A 12,458-nucleotide genomic window follows, 5' to 3' on the forward strand; every position below is an offset into this window, starting at 1 on the left:
CATATAGCTCGAATATTGCTGAGTGCGGCGTTAAACAGAAAACAAACAAACAATATCGTGACAGAGATTTGATAAGGCTGCGAAATGGTGCAACGGCTTATCGAATCAGTACAAATACAATTCTTTTATAGGGCTTTGTTTACGTGTGCTTTTTTCATTGTATTTCGGTACCACATGGGCATCCCGGGTTATAGAACAAGTTGGCTTAATGGATCGGATTTTTAAGCTCCAAGATTTCTTTTGCGACGATTTGTCTGGTCAAGACTCGATTATTTGTAAACAGGCCGCCGTCGAAATGCTGGAATATTGCTGAATGCGGCGTTTATAAAAAAATTTATTTATAAAAAGTTTTTCGGCAGATTTCTTATTATATAGATATTTTCACGAGAAACGCTATTTTATAATCTTAGCCGCCCTTGAAATACCTGCCCCGATTTAATAAAATCAGTTTAATTGTACATTTTTGGTGTATAGACATACTCTCACTTAACACGGATAATGACAAAGCTAGATCTGGTTCGATGGATATCCTTGCTGAATATCACGCTATTACCATTCATCCACTCACTCATGAATACTTTATTTGTTTTGATCTTACATTGTTTCATCTTTCACCATTAATTAATACATGACCTTGCTTTGTGTTTACACATATCTTGGAAAACTGGACACAAACACATCATATACACTCTAAACCCAAGTGTTCTACTTCTGAACACTAGACAGAACACATGGATGTAACACTTTTAGAACGCGTCCAAGTGTTCTGAAAATATTCTGAACGTTGATGTTCTCGACCTAGAACAGGAGTGTTCTACAAACATATTTAGAACGCTTCAACGTGTTCTGACGATGTAACACTTTTAGAACGCCTGTAAAGTGTTCTGGACCGAGATTCAGAACACTACATGTTCTCGGACACGTACTTCCACAGTACTGAAATGACAACTCATCGTGTGTTGTCGAATACAATTTACCCGATGTTTTTTCAAGGCGTAGGAATATGAACCATACACCCATACATATTCTCTGGCATAAAATCACACGGACGAAATTCTGAACTGCAACCATGAATTCTTTATTACATTTATTTGTCATGATCATGGATATTCAAGTCACTTAAATATGTTAGTCAGAGTTCTTCATGAAACATTACAAACTGTCATGTAGCAAAGTGAAGCATACTTCCATACTTAAGATAACTTAAGTGTCAAGTCTTTCACGAAGCGCAAGTACTTCGCAGATGTTTCTTGTGGGTAAATATCCCCAAGGACGTTGTTCGTAACAGCGACATGACCATCGCATGCTTCAGGAAACTTCATGTCAAATACGACTCCGCAACATCCTACAACACCAAACATTTATTTGGTCATAGTCATATAGTTATCAAACTCGTACATATTACATAAGACATTATTCTAACAAATGTTCGTTAGTAAACGCAAGATTACCGTGACATTTGTTTCATTATTTATAGGTTGCAAAGTGTTTTGCCCAAAATGTTATTTGACAAAGTTATCACTTACTTGGATAAAGACTAGACCAAAATATACACAAGTACCTTCTTATTTGATCTGAAAAACCTTGTTTCTTTTCCTCCTTTGCGTAGACGTGTGCTGTGTGCAATAATTTCCAAGGATGGTACTGATTATCTGCAATGCAACCTGTAATAGAAACAACAAGACTCTTTTAAAATATTTCACATAAAATAGCCCAAAACATGTCCTGTGAAGGTTTAATTCTTTTTGTTCATTACATACTTACCCTACTCTCTGCTGATTCGATGCATTGTCGATGCATGCTGATCATGCCCTCGGATCCCAAATTTAGATCTTCAGAGATTTGTTGCATGAGATTTGTTGCCCGCTTCGTACTTTCAGGCGATTCATATAGAACCTGAAATATATATTCATTTTATTTGAACATCATTCAAATAAACGGAAACTTTCAAAATGTCACAAGTGCAGTTTGGATTGGGATTTCATCTCACAATTTGCAAATAATGCTTGTGGAACAATGGCAGAAATGACGGTCAAAATGGCGGGGAATATGTCGTCTGCTATAAGTTTCGTAAGGGGCCGGTTTTACTTCGCATGCAATCAGCATATGAATATATCGCCGAAATATTACACAATTTTAGGTAAGGATTAAATATGAAACAAAATTATTCCTAGATGGATACTTACCACAGATACCCCTCAGATGATAGGAAATTGTAGCACCAAATACATGCTACGTCACGTCAGTTTCTCACATAACGGATGTGGTTCACAGGACATGGGCAGCTTCGAATGCTAGTTAGATAAATAGAACCCCTATGTTCTATTAATGGAACACGTGTTCTCCCCTGTAACATTAGTGTGCTGCTTATCACTATAGAACATAGCAGAACACATGCGTTCTAGGAGAGAACGCATGTGTTCAGCAAATAGACCGTATATGTTCCATAGACCCCATAAAATATCCAGGTAAAATTAGCCATCAGAATGCCAGTGTTCTGATACACGTAAATGTCCCATAATGCAAGTAAGTTATTTCCATGTATTAGCAATGAGTTGTATTTCAGTAATGTTTCTTGTTGTATTTAGTCAGGCTACATATGAGTTATTATGAACACAAGGTATGCCATGTTTATAAACTATTTATCATTCATCAAACTCAAAATATGACACATTTTCTGTTTGACTTACCAATCTACCAGCCTCTCTTCTTCTCAAAAATAAATATTCCGAAAACACAAATATATGGTCGAATTTAAATTTGTCTAACAATAGTCAGTACATTATCTCTGCTAATGTGCATGGACTTCTCCCAGGAGAGAACACACGCGTTCTACAAAAGATCACAGGCGTTCAGAAATAGAACACTTGCTCCCCGAATAAGAACATTCGTATTCTGTGGCAGAACGTATGGACGCGTCCAGAGTTCTATATTAGAACACATAGATTTAGAGTGTACCCAACGACCGGGGATGCGGTGAATTGGTTGACACAATTGACTTTGAACTCGTAGCCAAACTGGGACATTTTTTATATTGGAACTGAATAATAATTAATATTATTAAGTAAATATTAACACATAGCGGAATATTGAAAACGCATATATAATTCCGTTTTCAGAATGTTTTCCGAGTACAACTTTCAGTTTGCTCGATACAAAACAACCGCAAAAGCTCCTTACATCGTGAGGACTCGGCTTAATACAACACTTGACAAAACAAATCGGAAATACAGAGCAACGAGTTCGCTGACCGTATTTATCGAGAGGAAATGGGCAGAAATCACAAATGTTATTTGTGCAAATGTGGAAGAATATGGTTGAAGAAATCTGAAACTGGATATGCATTATGAACACCCGTATACAGTGTATATTGGACATCATAATGGTGTGTAAACAAATCAAACGTGCCGGACATGCAGTTATGGCATGTGTGCAGGCCTGTCCAGTGCTTACATCTGAATTGATAATCTTACTGTTCCAAAACGTGCAGATCATTCACCACCATCGGATACTGTTCTGACAATCCAAGGTTGTATACACTGGTCTGGTCCATGCTGTTGTGATCATTATTAAGCTGGCACTGAATAACTGCAAAATGATTCTAAATTACGCGTGTAATTAACTTATTATAGTGGTCAGTATTTATCATGCCAGTGCCAAATTTTGGTAAACTTGTGCCATTGCCATCCTCTGTTGCCAGTAACTATTAGGTTTCTGCCAAATTTCAGCCCAAGCAGCATTGGATAAATATCTTTATCATTTAGGTCAGTCTTGCAAAAAATGATTGTCGTAATCACATGGACAAAGAACATGTAGAATCTAGAAGCAATGTCTCTTTGTCAAATATATCTAATGATAAAAGCGATTTCTGTTCCAGACTACGCTCTGAAAAATATTGATTCAAAATTTGGAAACGTAACAAAAGAAAATCCTTGAATGTTCAATAGATGGCCAGTATTGTATGGCAGTACTTTCGACAAGCTTTGGTAAGTCTGTAGCGAGACTTAGACGTACAACATGTAACTGTAGTTCATAATACCCTGTGCATGATTAGGGGGGCGGTCTGGTAACTTAGTGGTTAAAGCGTTCACTCGTCACGCTGAAGACCCCAGTTTGATTCCAGACATGGGTACGATGTGTGAAGCCCATTTCTGGTGTCCCCACCGAGATATTGCTGGAATATTGCTTAAAGCGGCGTTAAACCATACTCGCTCACTCACTCACTTGCATGATTAGAAAACACATTTAAATGTCACTTTCCCAACCTGCTAAGCATCGCTCTGATAGGTCAGATGAAAGGTCATCCTGACCTGACCTGTAATGGGAGGTCCTCAGATCTTTGTTTAGCGGTAGCGAGAACTAAGATTTGATTTTATTGAGATTGGTAATTGGGTAAATCAGATGATAAAAAATGACAGGTGAAATCGTCCCCCAGTAAAAAAATCTGCCCCTGATGGAATTCGGGCCAGCGTTCAGATTTATTAAATCGCATTATGTGGCATTTTCTGTCTGCTCACCCGTTGGGTTACCATTTCTATAAGTTATGTCAAAGTTGCTTCATTAGTAACAACATAGAAGATGTCAGGATTAATTCCTGACACTAGTGACAGGCATTCATTGTGAGGAATAGAACAGGGAAACAGGCTGTTTATTGTACCCAAACAGGATGTTCGTCCTAAAAACCTAGTTACCGGTACAGATGGTTAGTTTCTAATTTTATTACTCACAATATCACAATATCAAGATCAAAAGGGATGTTGCACACATTCAACGATGTATGCAATGTTGTTTTTGTCGGATTAACAGAAAGAGCAGGAACAGTATTATATGTGTAGCTGTTAATATCAAAAGAAAGTAGACCCATGAAGATCCAGGGTAGAATAGGTCTTCAGCAACCCATAATTGCCGTAAAAGGCAACTATGGTTGTCATAAAAGGCGACTGACGGGATCGGGTTGTCAGACTCGTTGATGCATGTCATCATATTCCAATTCCGTAGATCGATGCTCATGATGTCAATCACTGGATTGACTGGTTCAGACTTGATTATTTACAGACCACCGTCATATAGCCGGAATATTGCTGAGTGAGGCACTGAACACGACAAATAAGTCTACATGTAAGCTCATGAAAACATTTGTCCCGAACTGCTGCACTGCTCAGCAGGTAGCTTTAGGCCAAGTCCCAAAATAGGTTTGTTTTATAACCTGATTATGGAGCGTGTGATTTGAGCACTTTCACTTTGACATTTAAGTACTTTCTATGAATATTATGAACTTTTCTCTCAGAAATTGACTAAATGTATCAAGGAAAATTGATAATCTCAACAAAATCGCTGTCATTTTATCAGTTTACTTGCCCTTTAAGCAAGGTTGGTTAAGAAGAGTGGGTGGATGTTCAGCAAACTTCTCCTGAGAGGTTGTTGGGCATGGTTCTCATCAACTCAATTAAAACACACGTTTCTTGTGCTGTCTGCATAGGCAAGTGTCTTTGAAATATGCCTCTGCTCCGTCAGCGGAGAATAGGTAACTGGTTGGATGATGTTTTAATGTTTGAAAATATTCCAGCACCTTATAGGGCAGCTTTGGTTGTATACTCCCCAGGGAGCTGAGAATGAAATTCAAGTGCACCCTTATCCATTGTCTGTGGTCATGTGTAAAGGCACATTATAAATGTTAATTTTTTGTTGTTGTTATGTTGAAGAGGTAAATAGTTTGTTGTTTGATCTGGATAATGACCTACATTGGTGATAATAAGTCTATTTTATGATAAAGGTAATGCTTTTACAATAAAAAATTATTCCAAACTATGAGTATATTGTATCTGTTTCAGACTAACCTATGAAGAGTTCAACAGCACTAGGAAATGCCTGATGTGGAGAAAATGAGACTTACCACCTGATCATGCTGATAGAAACTGTACGTCAAGATGTGTTTAAGCATATCATAATGTTATAATGAATAATCATGGATCAGTCCATGAACTGTTTTAATCTGACACTAAGCCCGCAGGATGCCTTTGCAATGGCAGACCTTGGGTTTGAGAGACTTAATAGAAAACCAAATTTTAGTGCTAAGGAGACACAGTACATCATTGACATGGTACGCAAGTACAAGTTTGTTCTCAATGAGAAGGCATTAGATAGTGCTACCAATGAAAGGAAGAGGGAAGTCTGGCAGTTGATATGTGATGGTATCAATGAAATGACACCAGGTGTTTCAAGATCTGTTGACGAAATTAGGAAACGGTGGCAGAACTTAAACTGTACTGCTCGGAAAGAAGCCTCAAAGTTTAAGAAATATCAAATTGAAGGACTTGCTCCTCCACCTGTGTCAAACTTCAGTCTCCAGATCTTGGGCATGGCTGATGAAACTCAGGAGGATGGGGGTCCAGATTTGGATATTAATCCCCAGACCATGAAAATAGAGATAGATCTTGCCAATGAAGACAGTCAAGATGGCAGTATCCAGGATGTTCCAGGATTTCCGAGTAGTCCAGGACACTCTTCTGGTGAGAGCAGCAAGTGTGAGAACTCCTCTGTGTCTAGTGTACAAGATCAGGTCTACATACCTCCAGTATCAACCCCTACCTCTCTTCCTGCAATAGATGACCAGTTGCCAATCAACATGCCTGAATCAAGCAATAATAATCTCTCAAAGTTAGACGGTTCTAGTCAATCAGCATTATCATCTTTACAGCATTCAAAATTTACAAGCAATGGATCACTGCCTCATAATGAACATGATGTTCCTCACACCAGTGCAACAAGCAGACCTCATGGATCAGGTAGCAGTGGATCATTGCCATCCAAGCCATCGTCACATACATCAAATCAGGGAAACACAAGTCATTCAAGAAATCACAGAAACAGAAATCTGAATCTATCTAATGACATTCAAATCCTAACTGATACCCTCACCTCATATTCTTCTTTTACAACCTCAACTACCTCAACAAGTAACAAATCAGGTTCCAAGCAGAACAGTATTCAAGATGGTGCAAAGAGGAGACGTTTTGATGATCAGTCAGTGAAACTTCATGAAGAGCTGTTAGCAAGTGAACGAGACTCTTTGTCCTTGGAGCGAGAGAAACTTAAGCTTGACCGAGAGAAACTGAAGATGGAACAAGAACAGCTGGCAGTGGAGATGCAGAAGATTCTCATGGAGAAGGAGAAGCTGAACCTAGAGAAGGATGTGGAGCGAGAGAAGCTGAGGATGGATCGGGAAAGAGTGTCTCTGGAAATGCAGCAGGAGCGTCAGAAGCTTGCCCTCGAACGTGAACGTCTGGAGCTGGCTCGGGACCAGGAGAGGGCTCATGCGAGACTGGAGCAGGAGAGATTAGACATAGAGAAGGAGAAAATGGCAATGGAGCAAGAAAAACTAGCTTTGGAAATAAGTTATTGGCGGAGAAAGTTACTCCAGACTCGGTCCAGTCAGGAAGATTGTGGGTTCGATAGTTAAGCAATATGTTGACTATTTATGAAGGAATGTGGGAATGGTTTGACTTTTGAATGTTTCCACAACGTTGATTTTCAAGTTTTGACCTGACTGAAGCATGTCTTAAGTCCAATGAAAAATCAGTGTATATGGTCAAAGTATTGCATCAGATGAAACATGTGAAAATTAATATTTTTGTTACACTTTGTTTTTATCTTCTAAGTGAAATACCATCAGTAAGTCATACAGTAATATAGGTTTTCTGAAATGATGTCACATTTTCAGTATTATGAGAATATATTCCTTGGTAAAGTTATTTTTTTATGTAAGGGCATTAAGAATCTCCAAGCAGGTCCTTGAGAAAACTGTCCAAAACCATAATAACTTGATATATGATGAGGCCTATGTGAATACCGGATATCTTCCACCATTTTGACAAGGGATGAGCCTGAGCTTCCTAACTAAAATATGTTTCCAGCACATTTTTGTTGCCTCTCCAAAATAACAGGGGTCTTAGGGTCTTGCAACTTGAAACAAATTCTGTCGTAAGTAACTGTAAATGGCATTTCTAGTTACGAAAGTTATTGGAAAATACTATGTGTTGGTTGAAATGTGGTCCTGATGCATGAAGCTTTATATATGAAGGTGCCACAAGCAATTATGAAACTAGCAATTATCATGATTATCTATTTTCGAGTACTATTTCAATGTTCATGTCCAATTTTCAGTGTTTATGAATATACTTGATATTTAATATTGAGTTATATTATCCATAAGGGTAGAAGGATCATGTGTAATAACTTTTCGATATTTGCATATGTGCATTTTTGTGAGGCTCAATGCTGATTGGTCTGTTGAAGCTATATGACTCCACAGTGCTTCATTGTTGAGAAAAATATTATGTGACGTCATCCAATGTTCATGATGTCACAAATGATTTACATGATGTCATTAAAACACAAGGGTGCCTTCATTGAAGTTTCATTGTAGGGTTGACATCTCACACGTTTTTGCTTCATTTTCAAACTTAAGATATCTACTTGAAACTATGAATTGTTGATTATCTGTCATGAATTAATTCTGTAAGTCCCTCTCAAAGGCTCGGGATAAACACCATTCATTCACTCCGGACAGATAATACCAATGCAAGCAGAGTCAATTTCTCTGCCTTTTTGAAGCTTTTTGAAAATAGTATGTTAGTCACCTCATACAACCATTGAGTGTTGTGTCAGTCACGAAATGTGGTGAGTGTGTTGGGGACAAAGGACCAACTATTGGCCGCATTGTAGCTGGAATGTTACTGTGTGCGGCGTAAACAAACAAACAAACAAATATAGTGGTATTGAAATCTTTGGACGTCTTTGGCTGGACATTGAAAGTCAAAATGGACAGTATTTCATGAATGTTAAGTCTTTAATTGTGCAATATTTTTCTTCAATCGTACCACACCAATCATGGTGTTCCTACCTTAACAGTCAGATGTCTTTATTTATTGTTAAACAAACATAATGTTTAATCTGACCTTTGGTGTTGTCCAAACAAAAAATTGTTGTAGTTAATTTGGTGTTTTATTTTCTACTGATGTCGTAAAGATTTTAAAGAAAAGTGCATTTAAGATATTTTGACTTTTACTGTTATAAGGTGGCATTTAGTGATTTTCTGTGTGTAGACTTCTAAATGTGCTGTATGATGATTCTATTTTATTATTGAAGACACAATACATATTTGATAATCATTTGTTCTGATATATTTATCAATAATAATGGCATGTTTAGTCTAGAGTTTCTCAGAGAAGATTGTATTTGTATGCTAGTCAAAACATATTGGCTTTGACATGAAAACAATAAATTACTGAAATATTAAAGAAATACTGACAGTAGGTAGTCTTGCGTATCTTCTTGTAGAGCCTATACATACAATAGTGTGGCACCCAGCTCTGCTTCACTGGTAGAGCTTGTATACAATAGTGTGGCATCCAGCTCTGCTTCACTGGTAGAGCTTGTATACAATAGTGTTGCATCCAGCTCTGCTCCACTGGTAGAGCCTATACATACAATAGTGTTGCATCCAGCTCTGCTTCACTGGCAGAGCTTGTATACAATAGTGTTGCATCCAGCTCTGCTCCACTGGTAGAGCCTATACATACAATAGTGTTGCATCCAGCTCTGCTTCACTGGTAGAGCTTGTATACAATAGTGTGGCATCCAGCTCTGCTTCACTGGTAGAGCCTATACATACAATAGTGTTGCATCTGGCTCTGCTTCACTGGTAGAGCTTGTATACAATAGTGTGGCATCCAGCTCTGCTCCACTGGTAGAGCCTATACATACAATAGTGTTGCATCTGGCTCTGCTTCACTGGTAGAGCTTGTATACAATAGTGTGGCATCCAGCTCTGCTTCACTGGTAGAGCCTATACATACAATAGTGTGGCATCCAGCTCTGCTTCACTGGTATGGCTTGTATGCAATAGTGTGGCACCCAGCTCTGCTCCACTGGTATAGCTTGTATACAATAGTGTGGAATCCGGCTCTACTCCACTGGTAGAACTTATATACAATAGTGTGGCACCCAGCTCTGTTCCACTGGTAGAACTTATATACAATAGTGTGGCACACAGCTCTACTCCACTGGTAGAGCTTGTATACAATAGTGTTGCATCCAGCTCTGCTCCACTGGTAGAGCTTGTATACAATTGTGTGGCATCCGACTCTACTCCACTGGTAGAGCTTATATACAATAGTGTGGCATCCGGCTCTGCTCCACTGGTAAAGCTTGTATACAATAGTGTGGAATCCGACTCTACTCCACTGGTAGAGCTTGTATACAAGTGTGTGGCATCCGGCTCTGTTCCGCTGGTTGTAGAGCTTATGTAAATAGTGTGGCATTCGGCACTACTCCACTGGTAGAGCTTATATACAATAGTGTGACATCCATCTCTGCTCCACGAGTTGTAGAGCTTATATACAATAGTGTGACATCCATCTCTGCTCCACGAGTTGTAGAGCTTATATACAATAGTGTGACATCCATCTCTGCTTCACGAGTTGTAGAGCTTATATACAATAGTGTGACATCCATCTCTGCTCCACGAGTTGTAGAGCTTATATACAATAGTGTGACATCCATCTCTGCTTCACGAGTTGTAGAGCTTATATACAATAGTGTGACATCCATCTCTGCTCCACGAGTTGTAGAGCTTATATACAATAGTGTGGCATCCTACTACTGTACTCTGGTTTTGTACTTGTATATTGTCAGGATGATAACAGAAATAAATAGTGATGGAGTTTTAGCTCACCTAGCTGAAAGTCAAATCGCATTTCAGTAACGGACCAATGAAGCTGAAACTTCACTATTGATGACATTATTATTCAAAATGTAATTAGATTTGGTGTATTAGTAGTGTGTGGTTACATGAAATAGAGTTTAAGGTATTGTTCAAGGTTATTGCTCTTAAATAATGACTGTGGGTGTTGGTAGCTGTAGTAATTAACAAATAACATGGATACCCGATTCAGATACAGTATAAAGACATTATTTTTTCCCAATGGTGAGTGGCAGGCAGGGCAACAACAAGTACTATCTTTTGGTATAAAATATTGGGGATTGAACCACTGACCTACTCCCCAGGCAGATGATGTATCCACTAGACCACAGATACCTTGATCAAGGAAGAGTGAGTGACTTCCTACCCCGAACGGACTCCGAGTGGTAAAATCTATAGACTTTAGTCTTCTTGATCAATGTTTGTTAAATGACTATCTTGTTACGGTTCTACTGTATACATTTCCTACTATAATGCTGTGGTACTGTTTTTGTAAAAGTTAGTTGATCATTACGTATTTGCTGTTAAAAGACCGCGGAATCCCAAATGCCAAAATGGTCAATATTAACTGGTCACATTACCCGCTGAAATAGAATAGCGCATGTTTCTGGACTCTAACTGACCAATATTTGTGAACTTGAACAAACAATATGATCGAGATATTGCTGATGTTATGCTAAATGCCAAAATAGTGGGGATTAATGGAGTTTGAGGTCTTAGAGGAGTTCGCTTAACACGTGGAAAGATTTACAGAAGTAAGTGATGCAGGTCATCAGTGTCTTTCTGGTTGTTTGATACTGCACTCAGCAGTATTCCAGTCATATGACGGCGGTCTGTAAATGATCCAGTCTGGACCAGACAATCTGGACAAACAAACCAAACAAACAACCTTTATGTCGAGCAACATTCCCGCAGCTCCAGCCCTTTGTGTCTACAATATTAACTTTTGGGGTACAATGAATCATGTTCTTTCTACCAAGATTTCAAAAAGCGTCATGGTATTTTGATTCAACATTCAAGGCCTCAGTAATTCTTTCAAAAGGTTTTATGGTAGTCATGTGGAGGACTTTTCTAAATTTTACGCTTCAGTGACAAAGTAAAGATGTCCGATGCAGTTCCCTATTTTGACTAGCATATGTTCCCGTGTTTTGTTCAGGTGGACAATTTACTTGGCTTTGCATGTGTTTGTGACGGGTGCCACCGGTGGGTCAGGATACGCTCACCTTTTCGCGAACACCTGGTGCCATCACTATTGGATAGTGATTGATAAATACGTTCTCATGATATAGTCGGAATCCTACAATCTATTCAGCGTTTGGCAGAGATTTCTCATGAGTAGTATATAACGGGTCGCCAGAAGGCCATTTTGGTTGAGGGAGGTTGAGGGAAAATAGGGAAGGTGATTGGCTGATCCAAGTCACGTGGTCAGATAGGATGACTCATGCATCAACAGCACGTCACAGGTGAGGGGGAATGAAAGTTGTGTGTGTTTTAAGGCAGCAAACCCTTTATAAGAAAACAAAAGCAAAGGGTATTGAATAGAGCTATATGTATGGCGTGCTGCCCTGAATAGACAAGCAGCCCAGTTTGAATTGAGCGCGCTTGACAACTCACGTGGCCCTATATTCAAATAACCCGCGTTCGCTAGAGCGTGCGACCAGGTTTGATGAATACAGGGTGTGTGTTGAAAGTACAT

General features: G+C 38.9%; 1 protein-coding gene and 1 long non-coding RNA gene across 4 annotated transcripts; one reads left to right on the plus strand and one right to left on the minus strand.

The window, feature by feature from the left end:
* Positions 1-1,057: 1,057 nt before the first annotated feature.
* Positions 1,058-2,929, minus strand: LOC124147939. 3 transcript variants are annotated; one of them, XR_006862901.2, is made up of 4 exons: positions 2,691-2,929; positions 1,765-1,896; positions 1,562-1,664; positions 1,058-1,345 (listed from the first exon to the last, which is right to left on the minus strand). It is a non-coding gene; the product is annotated as an uncharacterized LOC124147939 (long non-coding RNA). The 3 variants fall into 3 exon arrangements; XR_006862900.2 differs by having other exon boundaries at positions 2,187-2,929; XR_006862899.2 differs by having other exon boundaries at positions 1,765-2,918.
* Positions 2,930-3,204: 275 nt separating this feature from the next.
* Positions 3,205-9,314, plus strand: LOC124111573 (myb/SANT-like DNA-binding domain-containing protein 4). Its single transcript, XM_046471327.2, has 2 exons — positions 3,205-3,385; positions 5,832-9,314. The coding sequence occupies exon 2, from the start codon at positions 5,966-5,968 to the stop codon at positions 7,457-7,459; it is 1,494 nt and encodes a 497-aa protein (XP_046327283.1). The 5' UTR covers positions 3,205-3,385; positions 5,832-5,965; the 3' UTR covers positions 7,460-9,314.
* The last annotated feature ends 3,144 nt before the right edge of the window (positions 9,315-12,458 follow it).

Source organism: Haliotis rufescens, unplaced genomic scaffold (assembly GCF_023055435.1).
Source record: "Haliotis rufescens isolate VD_foot unplaced genomic scaffold, xgHalRufe1.0.p SCAF_5, whole genome shotgun sequence".
Lineage (NCBI taxonomy): Eukaryota > Metazoa > Mollusca > Gastropoda > Lepetellida > Haliotidae > Haliotis > Haliotis rufescens.